The sequence below is a fragment of the Nematolebias whitei genome, chromosome 13, assembly GCF_014905685.2.
Source record: "Nematolebias whitei isolate Nwh7 chromosome 13, NemWhi1, whole genome shotgun sequence".
NCBI classification, from domain to species: domain Eukaryota; kingdom Metazoa; phylum Chordata; class Actinopteri; order Cyprinodontiformes; family Rivulidae; genus Nematolebias; species Nematolebias whitei.
In genome coordinates, this window is record NC_056510.1 from 22,304,384 (window position 1) to 22,322,272 (window position 17,889).

Genomic DNA, 17,889 nt, shown 5'->3' on the forward strand with positions numbered 1-17,889 from the left:
TCTTGTGAATGGATGTGAAACGTTTGATCAGTTTACTGAAACAAAGCGTCACGATCAGCCGACATGACGATCAGCCGCATCTGACAGCGTGGCAACAACCCCCTCTGTCGGACCTTAAAAAGTCAGTGAATTAAAGTCCTCCACGTTATAAACCAACATTTTTTTTTTTAAATGCCAGTCATCTCCCTTGTACACAGAGGATAATAAAATTCTGCTCCAGTTCTGCTGGTTCAGCGCTCGTCTCAGTTGAAGTTAAATTTAAAGTTAAAGGGCCCGGAGCCAAACGGGTTGAAACCCTGGAAGCCTTGGAAACCGCCGTGGAAGTGTTGATGATGGTGGCCCTGCTGGCTCTCTGGGTCCATGGGATCTTCGCCGTGATCAAATTTGGTTCTCATTTCTGGAAAACGCAGAATAAACGGGTCAGTCCAGAACAATACAATCCTATACAGATTTTTAAATGGAGACTTTTAAACTTTGTTTTTATTTCCTAAAAGTAATGGGTTGTACTTTGAGAAAATGGTTGTATTAACAAGCTATCACTAGTTTTAAGTTGCAGGGCAGGACTAATTTCTGAAATGCAGATTAATTTAATTATTTTACTGAACGATGTGGGGGTTTTAAAACATTTTCACAAATGAACAATTTGTTTAACAAAACAGAGGCACAACAATGAAGCTAAACAAAAAGACGAAGATGTTTTAAAGGACGAGGTACTTGGGTGTTCACAGCAGCGTCTGAAAAGCCCAACATTTACTGCAAGATGGGCACAACTAAGATCCAGACTCTGCAGAACTCTCTCCTCACCTGGATCAGTCAGAACCTCTTTAGCCTGAGCGATGTCTATAAACTTCTTCTCTGCTTTCTTCTTCTCTTCTGGGTCCTGGAAGTTGTCTGGGTGCCACTGTTGGGCCAGTTTCCTGTAGGCTTTAATGATCTCCTTCTTCTGAGCGGTTCTGCAGCCATGAGGAGAATATTATCAGCACAGTTACCAAAGATGACAGCTTTCTAGTCCTCATATCGGACTCCTCAGATCCAATTATTTTCTACTGGTTCTGTACATTTTTACAGTTCAACGTCACTGAAAAGCCACAAAACGTTCCCAGACATCAGTTCCCACCTCTTCACTCCCAGGATCTTATAATAATCCTTCTTCTGCGACTGCTCGAGGAGCCGCTGAGCCTTCCCCAGGCCTTCTTTGATCTGATGGTCGTTCTCGCTGTGTTTCGCGGCCGTCTCGTAGTCTCGAACGGCTGCGAAGGGAAAAGAAGATGAAGTTCACGTTTGCAATATGGGATCAGATATGCTTATTCATGAAAAGCTGTTCATGTATGGAATAAATTACTGCCCTAAAACAGTTTTTAGAAATTTCAAACAGAACTTGAGAGTTGGTCAAACATGTGGCCGAGTTTAAATATAGTGAACGTTTGTAGTTTTTCTGGACTGGAATTGAACAGGGAATGCATGTAAAAGGTTTTTGGTCCAACATAATCAGACAGGTAGCAGTAACACTGTAGGAGGTAGTTTTGTTTGTTTTTATATTTGCTTGTCTGATGCAGGGCAGAGTGACAGATCCTGGTGAGAAGAGGGAGCCATTTTCTCCACTGGGCAAAATAACAGGGCTAGGGGGTGGCCACTGGTGTCCATGGCCACCATAGATTATTCTTTGGCCACCCCATTAATTTGAGCATCTACACTTAATATAAAAACCAGAAATAATAGTTTCCTCAAATGACAGGGGTGGTTGGTTTACATATATACTGAACAAAAATATAAAGGCAACACTTGTTTTTGCTCCTATTTTTCATGAGATGAACTCAAAGATCTAAGACTTTATGTACAAAAAAAGACCCTTTTTCTCAAATATGGTTCACAAATCTATGTTCGTGAGCGTTTGCTGAGATAATCCATCCACCTCACAGGTGTAGCATATCAAGATGCTTATTAGACAGCATGATTATTGCACAGGTGTGTTTTAGGCTGACCACAATAAAAGGCCACTCTAAAATGTGCAGTTTAACCACAGCACAATTCCACAGATGTTGAAAGTTTCGAGGGAGTGTGCAGTTGGCACGCTGACTGCAGGGATGTCCACCAGAGCTGCCGTCCGTGAAATGAATGTTTATTTCTCTACCATGAACCGTCTGCAAAGGCGTTTGAGAATCTGGCAGTACATCCAACTGCCTCACACCTGCAGAACACGTGTAACCACACCAGCCCAGGACCTCCACATCCTGCATCTTCACCTCCAAGATGATCTGAGACCAGCCACCCGGACAGCTGCTGCAACAAATCGGTCGGCATAACCAAAGAATTTCAGCAGAAACTCTCAGAGAAGCTCATCTTCATGCTTTGATTCCCGTTCTCTGCTCTGTGACTGGGGACAAAAAGTTGAGCAAATCCAACTGATCACTCAAACCTGCTTCACAGCAGATCTGCTGCCGTTTAAAGTTCAGGGAGAGTTGAATGCAGCAGGTCAGTATTCAAAAGGGTTTCAGATCTAAATAGTCATCATTCATCACATTTCTCTAAAAACAGCTGATGCAACTACAATGATGCATGTTGACATACAAGGCTCCTGGAAATTGCATCATTGTCTGGCAGAGCCATGACCTGAGCTGATTTAAAGGTCTGCTGGCTGGAAGGAGATTATTATTATCATCATCAAAGATTTTAGGCATTATTTTAGAAGCAGCAAAGAGTGTTTGGACCAAAGAGAAAGACATTTGTTGCTGCAATAGTCCTTTGAGCCAAGCAAAATCCAACCACACCTGCTGCTGTTTAGCAAATCGTTTGTCTAATTAAACACATTTAGCGCGTTCCCTCCTTGCACTTAAATCGGCAAACCACTGGACTTTGAGGATTTTAACTTAACAACAAAATTATTTTTCTTAAAGTTTTTTTTTTCCCATGGGCTGCATGTTTAGGTTAACAAGGCCAAACAAACTTTAGCAGTGGTGGGCACAGCTAATCAAAACGTTAGCTTCACATACCCATATATCGCTAACAAAAAAAAAGTGCTTCGCTAACGCTAAACCGCTAACACGACTGTCAGTGTTGCCAGATCTCATGATAGAAACAAGCAACCAGCTCTATGAAAACAAGCCCAACTCAACTGGTGCACGCCCACTGACGTACTTGTATACGTGTGCGCCTGTCGGCTCGCCAACTTTTCGTCTCTTTCTCGCTACTGAAGACAATGGATGACAAAAAGCTCAACTCCTGTGTTCTTCACTGACCCCTCCCTTTCCCTTTTCTCTTTAAAACCCATTTTAACGATCCAAAAATCGCAATTTTGGATCGTTAAAAAGCAGCCATGGTGAGAAGCTAAGCTACAAGCTAAGCTAACAGGCCGACCTCGGGGAAAAAAAAAACTCCGTCTTGTTGAAGCTCCAAACTTCACGGTTGAAATACGTTCATGTAAAAAGTTGTTTTTCTCTGCAACAAGAAGTTGAGAACTTGTTTACTGATTTTTTAATTAAAAGCTTTGTGTGAAAAATGTTATGTTAAAGAGCTCAAAACCACACCGAGCACCTGCCATTTTGAGAAACAAAAAGAGACAGCCCGCGTCACGTCAAGGGGCCTCCCTCCCATTTTTTTTAAAGAGACGCATTGCTCGCTCCCTCACTATCCATCCTTCGTTTCAAACAGTCTTATACTGCCATCCGGTGGTCAAAAAATATACTATAGCAAAACAAATTAAACATTTCTTCTTAAATTTGACAATAATTACTACTAATTATTGTCAAATTTAACAATATTATCGTTTATTGCAATGATTTGAGACAATCGTCCAGCAAAATTAGTCATCGTGAAAGGCCTAAGTGTCTCACTATGTGCCCCACAATCAGCTGCAAAGCCAAAAACGCAGCTCAAAACATTTCTATATAAAACGTAGCACTTTAATCCTAATGTGCTCTGAATGAAGCATATCAGATATTTCAATGTAACTATAGGAATTGTGTCAACTTGTGAAAAATAATTTTAAGTAATCAGAGGAGTACAAAAACTGAAAGACATGAATCACCATTAAGAAAAGAAAAACACATACAGCTGAAAATAGAAAGTAGCTGTTCAATTTGAAAACTAACCCCAGAATATAATGTTTACTTTTCTAACTCCCATCACGAGAACATAAAAACTGACCTATATAACATGACTTGATCGGTGTCCTGATAGTTGAAGACTTTTCATCTGGAGCGCTCCTGCTGCGTTCAGGAAGCTGCTGCAGCAGCTGCGGGCTGTTTGGGTGCACGAGTTCGGATGCTTTGAGGCTTGTTTACCCTGTGAGGCGTACCGAAGTGAATTAAAACCTCCCATGTGCTCTGACAGTTTAAAAGCCTACACGAGGGCTGCCGTCTCTACCTGGCTGAGTGTACGTGTCGTGTTGGTGACACAGACTCGGCACAGCCAACACCTCCTGCTGCTGCAGAGGTGATGGAACCTCAGGAGTACTCTTTATTTTTACATGACTCGAGTCAAACGGTGTTCATTGAGATGTTTGGATATTTTGTTTCAGACGGTTTTTTCCCCCATTTAAGGACTTGTTTTTAATTACATCTAAAATAACTTGCGCATTATAGATCAGATGAAAAGTTGTTGGAAGATGATAGAAACTAAAAAAAACGAGCACACAGCCTTGAGTCATCATTTATTTTTATAGCTACCATTTTCTTTATGTGCATGCTGACCTTTACAACTAACACTTTTATAACTGGTTGGCTGGCAGAAAACTAAACCAGCACAGCTCTCACACTAAGTGGGTTCGAGCAGATTTTATCTGAATGTAATTTTTTTTTTTTTTTTTTTTTTTAAGCAAAAGGATAAAATGTGACTTTGATTTGATCATTTAACTACAATCACAATTTAAGTCAAAAGGCGACACAAACAGCGGCACAACTAAAGCAAAATGAGAGTAATCAGTAAAAATTAGCTTTTTCTAATTACTAAAGCAGTTTATAACTTTTACAATCAAGATCCATTTCTGCCTCTTATTCCAAGTGATTTGTGACAAAAGGGTGTCAGCAAAGGTCAAAGGAAAAGTTTACAAGACAGTGGTGAGACCAGCTATGTTGTACGGTCTGAAGAAAGAGACATGGACAATAAGACAGAAGAACTGGAAGTGGCAGAAATGAAGATGTTGAGGTTCTCCTTAGGAGTGACAAGGATGGATAAGATTAGGAATGAGATCATCAGAAGTACAGCACAGGTTGAACAACTGGGAGATAAAGTTAGAGAGGCCAGACTGAGATGGTTTGGACATGTCCAGAGGAGGGACAGTGGGTATACTGGTAGAAGGATGTTAGAAATGCAGCTGCCAGGAAAAAGACAAAGAGGAGATATGTGGATGCAGTTAGAGAGGACATGGAGGTAGATGGAGTGAGGACAGAGGATGCAGAGAACAGAGAGGAGGATGACTCGCTGAGGTGACCCCTGAAGAGGGAAAAGCCGAAAGAAGAAGACGACAAATCGTTTAAAATAAGAAGATAACTAATTTTTATATAAATAATTATATTTTGCTACATTAGAAAATGAAAGACCCATAATAAATTGGTTATATTAGTATTTTTACATACTTGCGTACTGAAATACGATTGCGAGTCCTCTTAATGTTTGAGAATTACATAAAGCATTTACTTGCATGTTAAGAAATGATGAGTGACTAAAAAATATTAAGCTTATTTGTCATTTGATGTTTGTAAGGGAATTTTGAGCAAAGTATCTGCATGTTTATTTGCAGAACATCAGGTGAGGAGCACAAACTATTCCTGACATTTTGATTTCAAATAAAATGTCAACAGCTTGAATCGTGTTTCAGCCTAATCCACCCTCCTTCAACAAAAGTTGAGTCCACATGTTCAGTAGTTTCTGAAAACTGGTTTATTTGTTTCTGAAGACGGGTTTATTTGTAGAACATTTATTGTGTAAACCTCACAGAAGGTTACATTTACCTCCCGTTCTAAATTTAATTTAAGCGCGTTCAACATTTGTCTGTTTTTGGCTCGTGGTAAATATGGCATCCCTGGCCGCATCAATCACACAGATTATACTGATTTTTCAGATTAATAATCTAAATGGCTCTGCTAAAGAACAGGAACTGAGTTTAATGAGGCAGAATGTAATTGGATGGCAGAAGCTTCCTGATTTTATACACATCAATTCAAACCTTACAACAAATATCTAATTATTATTGCCCAGTGCAGCCGCCGTTCATTCTCATGATCAGATGTTTCCCGTCAGTTTTAGGCTCCAGTGTTACAGCGACCCCTGGTGTTGAACTCCTGCAATGACGCAAGCCAGCAACAATTCTGGCTGTTCCAACACTGAAACTAGATCTCTGCAGCCCTCCTCTTTTTTATACAATAATAATCTACTGAAATTGGCTTAATGGGTCATCTGAAACCACTTCTACCAGTATGTCTCCCATGACTCCAACAACATGCGTCACAAAACGATCAATCTTTCCCTCCCACTTTTTGGTGAAAATGCGTTTACTTGGCTGCACGGTAGATGTTGGGGTCCAGAAAGTTTCCTGCTGTCAGACAGGTGGCATGAGTTGCCTTTAAACCAGTTGTGAACCAGTTGTGGCTCAAGAGGAGTTAGGAAACTTGGTGGTTTGATGACACTAAAGTCCACCGAGCCTCACATTACCTCCAGTCTGTGATGGACGAGTGTGTGGCTGGGGGAATGAAGCTTGTTGTCCCTAAAAGTTTTATCAGTCTTAAACCTTAATCTTAGTATTCTTATTTTATTTATTTTTTAATACACATTTAAACAAGAATACAGTAGTCCCTCGCTACTTCGTGGTCCGTTTATCGCGGGAGGGATTACTGTATAGGGCACAATATACACCCATTGACAAACTATTACACAGCACTACAGCAATCTATAGTAGTGGCCGGATCAAGCAAAGACCTTGTATAACCTTTGACCTTGATTTTGAAAGTCAAAGTTGTAGGACGCTGGTTCAGGAACAGCTGCTGAATGTTTTGGTTAATGTTGAAGCTTACCTTCTTCATACTGTTCATCTTGGATGTACGCCTCGGCCCGGTCCTTCAGTACGTTCACATTCTCGGGGTCCGACTGGAGGACTTCGCTACACACCGAGACAGCTCTGCTTGCCTGCTGGTCCTGATCAGAACCCAACCGAAACACGCTGGTTTGGATAGTTCTCAGAAAACTAGAGGGGAAAGTTTGGGGCAGATGTGAAGAGTCTTACCTGTGTGAGTGCGTGGCAGATTCGCTCCTTGGCGAGGAGGGAGAACTGGGGCACATTGGGCTCAGTCTTCATCACTGTCTCATACTTACTCACCGCATCTTCAAACCTAAAGAGAAGGAAGCAGGTAGGTGTTTCAGGAAGCAGAACAGCACAACACAGATTACTACACCCACAAACATCACAACACTCGTTCTCTGCATGTAGACTTGTGAAATATGATGTGACATCTATTCACACATGGATGGGATTGGCTGTACAACCAGAGGAAGTGGGCGTGCTAGAAGATTTATAAACACTTGTGCTTCAGCTGATGCAACTCCTGGTGTTCAGACAGAACATCCTTTAAATGCTACAGGAACAAAGATGCATCCGAGCAGGTTTAAACTTCGGCATATCCATAACACCAAAATTGGCCTCAACTCAATTCTTAAACACCTGAAAGTCATTCAGAAATGGACGGGGGTAAAATGTTTATTCTCTTGATCTAAAACTGGTCACACAATACGAGTGGAACACACCTCTTCTGCTGGATGAGTTCCTCTGCAGCCTGGATCTGTTTGTTGAGCTTCTTGACTTGCTTGTAATGGCTGAAGCACTGCTTGTGGTCAGGATCCAGCTTCAGGCACTCGCGCACCTCACTGCAGGTCCCAGGAGGAGGTGGGAGTGGTTGAAAACATTGACTTATTGTTATTAGAATTCAAAGTGTGTGTCAAGAGTGTCCACCAACACTGAACAATGGCAACACATTTTGTATATTCTCTGTAAATTTTTATATCTTGTGCGATTGTGCAAGTTCCTTTTGTACCAAAACTCTGGCACAACAATTTCCTATGGGATCAATAAAGTTTTATCTTAAAAACACAAACTATTTGCATGTTGACTCATAATTAGGAAATGAACAGTATTTATACTTTAGTCATCACCAAAAAAATAAATAAAACAGTTTCAATAAAGGCTTCAGATCTTACTTGAGCGACATCTCATGGTCTCCAAGATGATAGTAGATGGTGCTGAGCTTGTAGAAGGCTTGCGTGTTGTCGTTCTTTAATTTGGATGCAGCTTTGAGGTCGCTGACGGCCTTCCCCATCTCTCCCATCTGAATGAAGCAGTCGGCTCTCATCTCGCGAGAGGTCACGTCCCAGACACACGTCTGCAGCAGGTGAGCGAGAACGCTTACAAACTGATCTACACATGCCGTCCACGCTGCAACGATGGCCACAGACAAGTCGTGCCCGCAGGAAAATTACCAACAAGGTTCGCCTCGTACCTCGATGATTGTGTCGAGCTGGGCAGCAGCCGTCGTGTAGTCCTTGCTGCTGTAGCTGCGATGCGCCATAGCCACCAGCCGCTGAAGCTCGTCGGACTTCGCCAGCTGGTTCTGAGCTTCTCTCTCCTCTTTGTCACTGGGGTTGGACTTGAGCTGGACATTTGTAAAGCAAGGCATTACTTCAAGCACCTTTCAACCACATTTAAAGCAGTTAATTTGTAATGCTAGAGAAAAAGCACTCAGTCTGAAGGCAGGACAAAATAAATGGAAGAAAACAGATTCAGACAGTTCCTTCTTTCACCAGTATATATATATAATCCTTCCTGAAGGAGTTTTTACATTTTTGAAGAGAGTTCCATGCCATCTTTTGCCTCCTCATAGCAAATCACTTCAGTGATTATTCTCATCATAGAGGGCATCATATTTTCAAAAGTAATCTCAGCTAATGACATCTCTCTTTCAAAAAAAAAAAAAAAAGACCTGACCACCTTTCAGAGCTTCCTGCTAGCTCAGCTTACGAACAAACAAAAGTAAATATGAATTAAATTAGGCCGCAGCTGTAGACCGCTGAAGCAGCAGGACAGTGTTCACCTCTGACCAGATTATATGACATTATAGAACATCGCATTATAGACTGCCAACAAGCAATACAGACATAGATGTTACTGTTTAAATAAAACTACATGTGAAAAGCAAGAACCCACTGATGAAAAACAAAGCAGATAAATGCCTACCTATTGTTGTCATTACTTCAATTACATGAAGTTTTTGGTTCACAACACTAATGATAAATGTGCTACAGCTGGCAAGAATCATTGAAGTGTCATGCATTAGAAAGTGTACGACTGAGATAAAGTCATGTTGAAAATCCCAACAGGTTTTTAAATCTAATCTTTGAGATGGTCTACAAACAACGTGATTTACAAAACGAGCAGAGCATGTCCTGACATCACCAGCCATCTATCTACACAGATTACTGAGGAGACACCAAGGTCAAGGTGACTTTAGTGGCATTCGCATCACATGTGGTGCATGAGGTGGAACAAAACTGTGTTTTTAAGGGCCCAGTTACACTCCCCTCACAAAAAAAGCTATATATGCAAGATATACACTAAAAATAATAATGTAAATAAGGTGTAGTAAACAGCAGCCTGAACATGAGTCAGTTGTGAGCAGATTGATATGAATATAGCAGCTTATGGATAAGAAGCCAGCAGCATGGATCAAGTCTTAAATGTCCAATTAAAAGTGGCTTTACGGTGGTATGTCTGGTTTGGGATTTGAGTAACCGCTTGAGGGTAGAAGCTGTTCCTCAGTCTAGTGGTTCTACACTTAATGCTCCTTAACCGCCTTCCTGAGGGGAGCGGGGCAAAAAGTGTATGTGCTGGGTGAGTGGGGTCCTTCATGATGCAGGTGGCCTTCTTCCTGCATCTGGAGATGTAGATGTGTGTGATGGTGGGGAGACTGACTCCAAAAGACCTCTGTGCTAATCTGCTATTCAACAATTCTCTCATCACTAGCTATGAAGCTTTGATGATAACAAAAAAGCATCAACCAACAATTTGTTTTGCATCATATTTGACAAACTTTTCTTGACGGATTTTCACATCCGACTGTTAAATAATTTAGTTCAAACCACAATGAGGTGATGTGAACTCTTAAATGTCATTGGTGATGCTTTGGCCATTCAACTCAGATTTAAAATAGCCGTTTGTGTCTCTCAAGCCATGACACAGAATGATGAACGCTTCAAGGACACTCAGCAGAATAAACAGTCTGATAATGTTTTAGTTGCGAGGCTTCTGTACAGGCAACCCTAGCCGTTAACTCTGGATCATTATCACAGCAACCCAGAAGGTTAAATAAGAAATATCTGGACATACACTTCCAATTATTCTCTTCAAACAATGGCATGGATTTCCTTTGTGAAGACAAATGCAGCAGGAGATCAATAAGCCTTTTTTCCTGTGACCTCTTCAGTGATTAGAGAACATTCAAACAGATCACGGTCACATCTGTCTTTAATTTAATTTCAAGCAAATGTTTCACCCCTTGGTTTAAAACGTGCTCCTTCTTCACCACTTGTCATCACTTTTAGCCACTTTGTGAGGCAAGCTAGGAAAGGAAGAACACTGACTGAAATTTGACTCAAATAGGCAGAAACTCTAGCTTGTATTCATATTAAAATATAAATACTATATTTATACACTCTAAAGGAATGCACTGGATTAGTAATTTAATCAAAAGTTCCATGATGTTTTAAGACTTTTATTGTTCTTTTCTACCATCTTGTATTTTAAGCAGACTTGTGTTTTAGAGCCTGCTGTTCAAAAACAAAACCTCCAACCCAATATGAGCAAATAATCATTGTGCAACGAAATCTGTCCAACAAAATACAAAAATGGGACAATTTATCAGCATAATTTGACAATGAAATAACGAGGTTACATCTAAAAGAAAACAATAAAACTCCTCACGTTTTCAGTTAGGTTTTTACTAATTTTGGACAAAAACTGGTCACAGTTTCACTAAAGAACCAGACTACAGACCAACACTGACACCTCCTGGTGAGCTCTTGCTTTTAAAAGCCTCAGACTAAACTGGACTTACCACCTTCTTGAAGTCACCCTCTGCTTCGTCCAGCTTTCCTTGTTTCAAAAGCAGGTTTCCTCTCTGAAGACGGGCCTTTAGAGAGAGAAACAGAGTTTAATTTGCATATTAATGCAAATTCAGAGTTCTCAAAACAGCTGACATAACTGAGCAACTTCCCATCTGTGCCTGCACCTGAAACAGCTGGAAATCATGTCAACAATATGTGGACACTTGCACACACTAGTGTCAAATTCACAATAAAAGTCTGCAAAATGACACAAAACAGTAAGGGAAATAAATTATTTCTGTCTAATGTTAAAGAAAGTTACTCACAGATGTGAAGTCTGGTTTGAGTTCAATCACTCTGCTCAAGTCTGGCAGTGCAGATTTGGACTTTCCCATCGCGAGGAACACTGTAGCCCGCCTGTAATAAGCCAAGTAGTTGTTGGGATCTCCATCTGACAAAAAGTATGAAGACATGATGAAATGAAGCTTTCAATGCATTTCCTGATGTACAAGTGAAGATAAACCCAGTTGCATCTTCGTTAACTCACCCACAGCAGCATGGAAATGAGAGAGGGCATCAGCCAGCTGGCCAGCAGCAAGAAGTTTCTTTCCCATCTCCATATGATTGTCCACACTCCCATCTTTGCCACAGTTCACTCCTGAAATACACAAAGACGGTATTGCACTCATGTCTTGAGCAATATATAATTCAGACTTTTTGAATTTTATTTTTCTTTTTAAAGATTGTTTTATTTCATTTGGGCTGCTTTTTCCACTCCTTTTCCATCCAGTACTTAACAGCATTGAGATCAATTTTATTTTTTATTCTTAAGCCACTTAACTTTTGACATATATGTGAATAATTCAAACATAAAGACACTCGGACTCAGTAGATTAACCGATGTTGCACTAAACCTACAAACACAACTTAATTGAATCGTCATACTATCTATTCCTACTTGCCACAAAGCTACATTTATTCCGATTACTTCTGTTGAATCAATAAAAAGGACAAAGATAACACAGCTTTGACATTTTAAATAGCATTTCAGGAGCAACAAAGTGATAGCTGTGATTACGAAAGAAGGAAATGTGTCATGCTGGTGATCAACTGTATTTGTCAAGTTCTGGTTTTTCCTACTATTTCTTGAAGACATCACTTTTATCTGCTGTTGACAGATTTTAGTTCTGACACTTCAGAAAATAAAGAGATAGTAGCCAAAATAAAAAGAACTGTGAAAGATCTAAAAACCCAGAAACCTGTTTAAAAAAAAGACCAACACCAACTATGAAACTAGGAGTGGTAAAAACTTTAACAAGGAACTGTTTAGGGACAAATCTTTAAATGTCACATGTGCCGGACTCATTTTTTGATTTATTATTATTATTTTAAGTAAAGCTGAATCCAGCTGCTAGCTTTTACACTTTTATTTTTAGGAAAACTTATCTTAAGTTCTACAAATTGCCTTCGTAGGTAAGGGTACTAAACACAAATGTTAGCCTTTGATCCTTTATAGGCTTAAAGCGAAGAGACAACTTGTTTACAGCGAGATAAACACGATGAGCTAGTTTAAGGTCTGTAAACAGAGCTAGCAGTTAGCAAGCTAACACTGTCATTGCAGCTGACATGTCAGTTTGAACACAGCAAGCCTATATGCTAAACTAAAAGACAACCTTAAACAGACGTGGTAGCACTTACTATAAACGCAATAAACAAACTATAGCTACTTAAAATCTTACCTTCATATCGCATGTCAATCAAAACAAGAACATATGGGATGTAAGTCACTATCTTGTGAGTTACATAGTCAAAGGAAACCATGGTTGAATTAGAAGCTGACAAATCTTTTCTCGTCAAGTCCCGAGGACCTTCACAGATGTCGTTTAACGTGATTCTGTCTCCTATTTAGCAGCAGTCGCCATGTGCTGGCTGCTTCTACTGTAGGGCATCGCTTCCTTTCGCCCAGCAGTCACAGCAGATCATAAACACTCCGCTGTCCGGTCGTGGGGGACGCTGATTGGCTGGATTGCTGCTGAAGCTCCGCCCACATGTCTTGGCTCAACAGAGAGCAGCCACGGCAGCAGAAGTATGGAAAGCCAGCAGGACCATGGAAATCAGAAAAGTCACTTTTACTAGTTGTTTTATCGTCCACCAGGCCCTTATTTTCACTTTTTGTCTGACGTAGTATTGAATACTGATAAAGTCACAATAATGGGAGAGATTTCAATATTCATGTAGATATTTAAAGTGATAGCTAAGCATATAATATTTTAATAATTGGTTTTACCCAAAATGTCCACACATCCACTCTTTCTCATCGCACTTGATTCATTTCTGATTTGTGACACAGAGATCAAGTACTTAAGTAAGTAAACTTTATTTATATAGCATTTTTCAAAGATACAATCACAAAATGCTTTACAGAAATGCAAAATGCAGGCTAATAATAAAACAAAAACAATAGCAACAGTAGATTAAAAAACATTACGAACAGCTGGTAAAAACAGTAAATAAAACATTTAACTGCTTGTCTGAACAAAAGCGTCTTAAGCTGCTTTTTAAAGGAATCAATAGAGATAAGAGACATTCCACAGTCTGGGGGTTATGGCCTGAAAGGACGGGTGCGGGCTCCAAAAGTTATGACTACAATTTTTTAAATTAATACTAAATTCAACAGGTAGCTAATGAAGAGAAGATAAACAGGTGTAATGTGAAACCTCTGTTAGTTCCTGTTAAAAGCCTTGCAGCAGCGTTCTGGACCAATTGGAGATGAGTGATGGCAGATTTGTTAAAACAAGTAAAAAGGGAATTACAGTAATCTAAATGAGAAGAGATAAAAACATGAATGATCATCTCCAGGTCAGATTTGGATAACACTGCTCTCAGTTTAGAAATATTTCTCAGACGATATTGACATTGACTGGTCAAAACACAACACCATATTAATATATCCTCAAAATCCTGTTCTGTCTGACCTTTTTTTATACCCTTTGCATTTAAATTAACTCACTGCACAGCCGCTGAGAGTAAATTTCATTATAGCAGGTGTTGAGAACACTGTAACCAAATTTAAAGAATCTCATCCACTGTGGTTTTGCTCTGTCTTGCAGAGTAATGCACCAGAGAGCAGTGATTTAAGATGATCTGGTTGATAATTTGATATCTTCAGTGCAAATCCCGTGATAAAATTGCCCCACTAAAAAAGAAAGTGATCAAATTTAGTTGTTCTTTGTTAGTTTGCGTTGGTTTATATAGGAAAAAACAGACCCATTTAAAACCCATTAAAAATGCATTTTTGAGCCTATATAAAATAGTACATACCGGTGCTATGGTATTTTTTGTTACCTCTAACCCACTTCTTTCAGTTTTTGTATGAGGCCTCTAGGTGGTGATCCTTTGTCACGTTTGAGAGACAAAGTGATGAAACAAGTGCCTCCTTTGCAACTGAAGGTTGCTGTCGAGCCCAGTCTCAACTCATCTGACTAAATTGTTTTTAGTCGGAAAGAAAAGAGCAAAAAATACATTTGAGTGATACTATTTCTATCTTAACATGTGATTCTTGACCTGCCATTGTGTATCTGTTCCTCTCAAACCCAGCCGGTCGAAATAGATGGCCACTTGTCCTGAGCCTGGTTCTGCTAAAAGTTTCTTCCTCATGAGGGAGTTTTTCCTTTCCACTGTCGCCTTCATGCTTGCTCAAGATGAGACTTGTGTGAGGGAGTTAAACTCAAATCAGTCTGCTCCTCAGATAAATAATGTTAAATTATTATTTTGATATATGAATGTTTCTGTTCAGTGCCCTGAGATGACTTCTGTTGTGACTTGGCGCTTTATAAATAAACTGAATTGAATTGAGCATTTCATCCATAACAGCAGAAAATCCATGCTTAAAAAAAATTACAAATAAATCTCTGTGGCCGATTACTGCTGACTCGTGCCGACTTGACCAAAAACCAGGTTTCATTTGGGGTTGCTCCGTTGCTGCCGCTCAGTCTAATAGGACCTCCTCAGTGGTGGGGTCCAAAACACTCAACTAGAATCAGACTAAATTAGATTAACATAACTCATTAGGGCATAAACATAGACATACACAAGTTTGTTACATTACAAAATAAAAGATTTATAATAAATTGTTGACATCATTAAGTATTTTTATTTATATATGTTCAAACAAAAAATAAATAAAAATAAAATGAGGACAATAATTTACTTTATATCTGTTTTAATCAAAAGTAGACACTAAACAATTAATGTGTACCTATCTATAAGGACTTCCAGCCTAATAAATGTATCAACACTTTGACCAGATGGTTGAATATTTTACTTTTTTCTTATAATCAAGACAGAAACTTTTGTTTATTTCAACTCTTTTTTTTTTTTTTTTTAGCAAAGTAAACCTTTTTTTTATCATTTGATGACGTATAGCAGTAATTTATGTGGAAAAACTGTACTTTCTGTTTCTCCTTCTCCACTGGTTGTCCCAAATTTTTCAATTATTAATTTTTTAAATTTTTTTAAGGAAAGGCTGCTTTGTATGATTTGACGTGAAATTGGTGACGTTGCTAGGCTAACAAACTAGTAGCTTAAATGATTCAATTTTATTTTACTCTTTGTGTCATTTCATTCACATATTTAGATAAAATGGAAGAGAAAACTGCTGAAACTGCCTGTCTTTTGATCAATAAAAAAATAAACAACATTAATTTTCAGTGTTTAGCTAAAAACCCGTCAGTGAAAAAGTTTTCAGTGAGAAAACTGTTGCAACTCCATGAATTTATTGTAACAGCAAAGTCTCGTTAGATACATTTCTTTTCCTCCTTTGACAACACGTCACACATAAGACTGGACGCCCGTCGTCTTGGTGGTGCTGGAGATCGCGGAGATGCTGCTGGCTCTGCTCTCACTTGAGCTCCTTGATTTCCTGCTCTCTGTGATTTCTGTGCGAGCTGACGACACAAAGCTTTTCCGTGACGGGACAAAGGTGTAGCCGGGGACCTGGTAGGCCTGGACATTTTCTGGGCTGTTAGGATTAAAAACAAGACATCACTGTATATGTATTTTTAAACTAAAGGATAGAAAACGGACGATTAAGCAGCATTGTTGTACCGTGAACTGCACGCTTCTCTTCCTGCTAAGATGCTGTAAACAAGGCCTCCAACAACCAGTAAAGTGGAACCACCCCAGCCAACATAGACACCAACGCCTATTTCAAACCTGGCGACACATACAAGAACTAATCAGTTATTCTGATGACATATATTTAACATCCGAAGCGTTCTACATACTTCTGTTCTACATAGGAAGGGTCTTGAAACTCAGTTCTAAGTTTGTTTCCATAGTAAGAGTAAGCGACCATGGAGCAAACCCCTGTAACGACACACACACTTGTTTAGAGATGAAATACAGTTGAGAGCAGCACATGAACTTCAGTTTTACCTCCTGCAAGGTAGTTCATCCCTCCAGCAAAGGTCACTTTTGCATTAGTAATCTCAGAGCCCCCAATCTTTGTGCATTTCATTCCCACTAAGACCAGAATCGACCCAAAGGATGCCAGGATAATGCAGGTAATGATAAGAGCCCGGCACATATGGATGTCCCCTGTTAGAGGACACACACACACGTTACAGTGCTACATTAATGTGCTTCATGAATCTTATTTGTGTTACTTACAGCTCAGGGCAAACAGTGATGGGATCCCTTTGCAGGAAGATACTCCCGTTGAATCAGAAACGCAGTCTTTCCACAAGTTGGAGAAGTAGTTTGACGAAGTCAGGACTATGCCGCTAACCTCAGACCAAGTCCAGATCTCGGTTGGCATTGTGGAACAAACAAGGATCCATCCGGCTACGCAGACCACAAAGCAGCCCATCTCAGTGTACATCACTGTAGTCCTGTAACCCATGCTGGCTTTGATACTCAAATAAAAGACAGAAAACGGGCAAATCCAAACTCCTGAAACTCCAGGACCTCTCTCTGTTTCCAACACAGCCGGTGCTCATGCACCTACATGGAAACACAGTGAGCCACACACACAAATACACAACTCCGTGTACATGATCACATGTTTTGCCTTGAACTGTTTCCTATGTTACCATTAAGTACTTTGTTTGGTGTTGATACTCAGAGGTTTCCAGCAAGTTTTGTTCAGCTCCTATTTCAGACAGTGTGCTTGAGTTAAATTTGGTTCAGCTTTAGATTTAGTTAAGACTTATTGACAAATTATTAATATTTTTTTAATAAGGATACCATTTTTATATGCAAAGTGATGTTGGCAGAAGGATGATGCAGAAATATTTTTGTTAAACTCAAAAAGTCAAAACGCACTTTAAGTGGGATAAACAACAGCAAAAACTGGAAATAAATGAAAAAAAAAACTTTATTATAGCAATTAAGTGAACTTTTCGTTTAGGTTTTCAAGTTATGGTTTTAATGGTAATACATGTCTCGGTTTAATCACAACAATATTTTTAGTAAACATAGGATAGTATGCATTACAGCCAATATGACCGTTTTGCCCTCCTCCACCTTCAAAAAAAAAAAAAAGACAAACATAAACAGAAGCAAACAACTCCAACAAACTCTGATTTTCTTTAAGAGTAAACTGTGACATGAAACATTATTCGTTGGTGTTAGAATGTATACCTTTCTCATTTAGATGTTTGAAATAAAAATAAAACATAACAAGTTACAAATAATATCTGAACTATATTCAGTCAAAAAGACTTTAAAGACAACTACCTGATTATAATAATAATGAAACTAATCTAAATAACTGAGAACAGGTAGGACAAAAAATTATATATATAT

General features: G+C 39.4%; 2 protein-coding genes across 2 annotated transcripts in view; both read right to left on the reverse strand.

Annotated features, from left to right (window-relative positions):
• dnajc3a (DnaJ (Hsp40) homolog, subfamily C, member 3a) lies at window positions 1-13,040 on the reverse strand. The gene is made up of 12 exons (XM_037686472.1): window positions 12,822-13,040; window positions 11,630-11,740; window positions 11,409-11,533; window positions 11,094-11,168; window positions 8,484-8,636; window positions 8,185-8,366; window positions 7,735-7,854; window positions 7,217-7,322; window positions 7,008-7,128; window positions 1,118-1,250; window positions 805-953; window positions 1-397 (listed from the first exon to the last, which is right to left on the reverse strand). The coding sequence occupies exons 1-12, from the start codon at window positions 12,901-12,903 to the stop codon at window positions 243-245; spliced, it is 1,512 nt and encodes a 503-aa protein (XP_037542400.1). The 5' UTR covers window positions 12,904-13,040; the 3' UTR covers window positions 1-242.
• Window positions 13,041-15,912: 2,872 nt separating this feature from the next.
• LOC119418874 (claudin-10) overlaps window positions 15,913-17,889 on the reverse strand; it is a 9,622-nt gene continuing 7,645 nt past the window's right edge. Inside the window, exons 2-6 of the mRNA XM_037686167.1 lie at window positions 16,753-16,989; window positions 16,519-16,680; window positions 16,368-16,449; window positions 16,189-16,296; window positions 15,913-16,102 (exon numbers count right to left, since the gene is read on the reverse strand). Coding sequence (XP_037542095.1) covers window positions 15,913-16,102; window positions 16,189-16,296; window positions 16,368-16,449; window positions 16,519-16,680; window positions 16,753-16,989 — 779 coding nt within the window. The remainder of the gene's footprint in view (window positions 16,103-16,188; window positions 16,297-16,367; window positions 16,450-16,518; window positions 16,681-16,752; window positions 16,990-17,889) is intronic.

Bases quoted from the DNA above. Each gene is read 5' to 3' on its own strand.
- dnajc3a (XM_037686472.1), bottom strand. From the start codon at position 12,903: ATGGTTTCCTTTGACTATGTAACTCACAAGATAGTGACTTACATCCCA. The intron at 7,129-7,216 runs GTAAGACTCTTC...GGTTCTGATCAG, and splicing joins TCTGCCACGCACTCACACAG to GACCAGCAGGCAAGCAGAGC. The intron at 398-804 runs GTGAGGAGAGAG...TGCGTTTTCCAG, and splicing joins AGAGGTTCTGACTGATCCAG to AAATGAGAACCAAATTTGAT.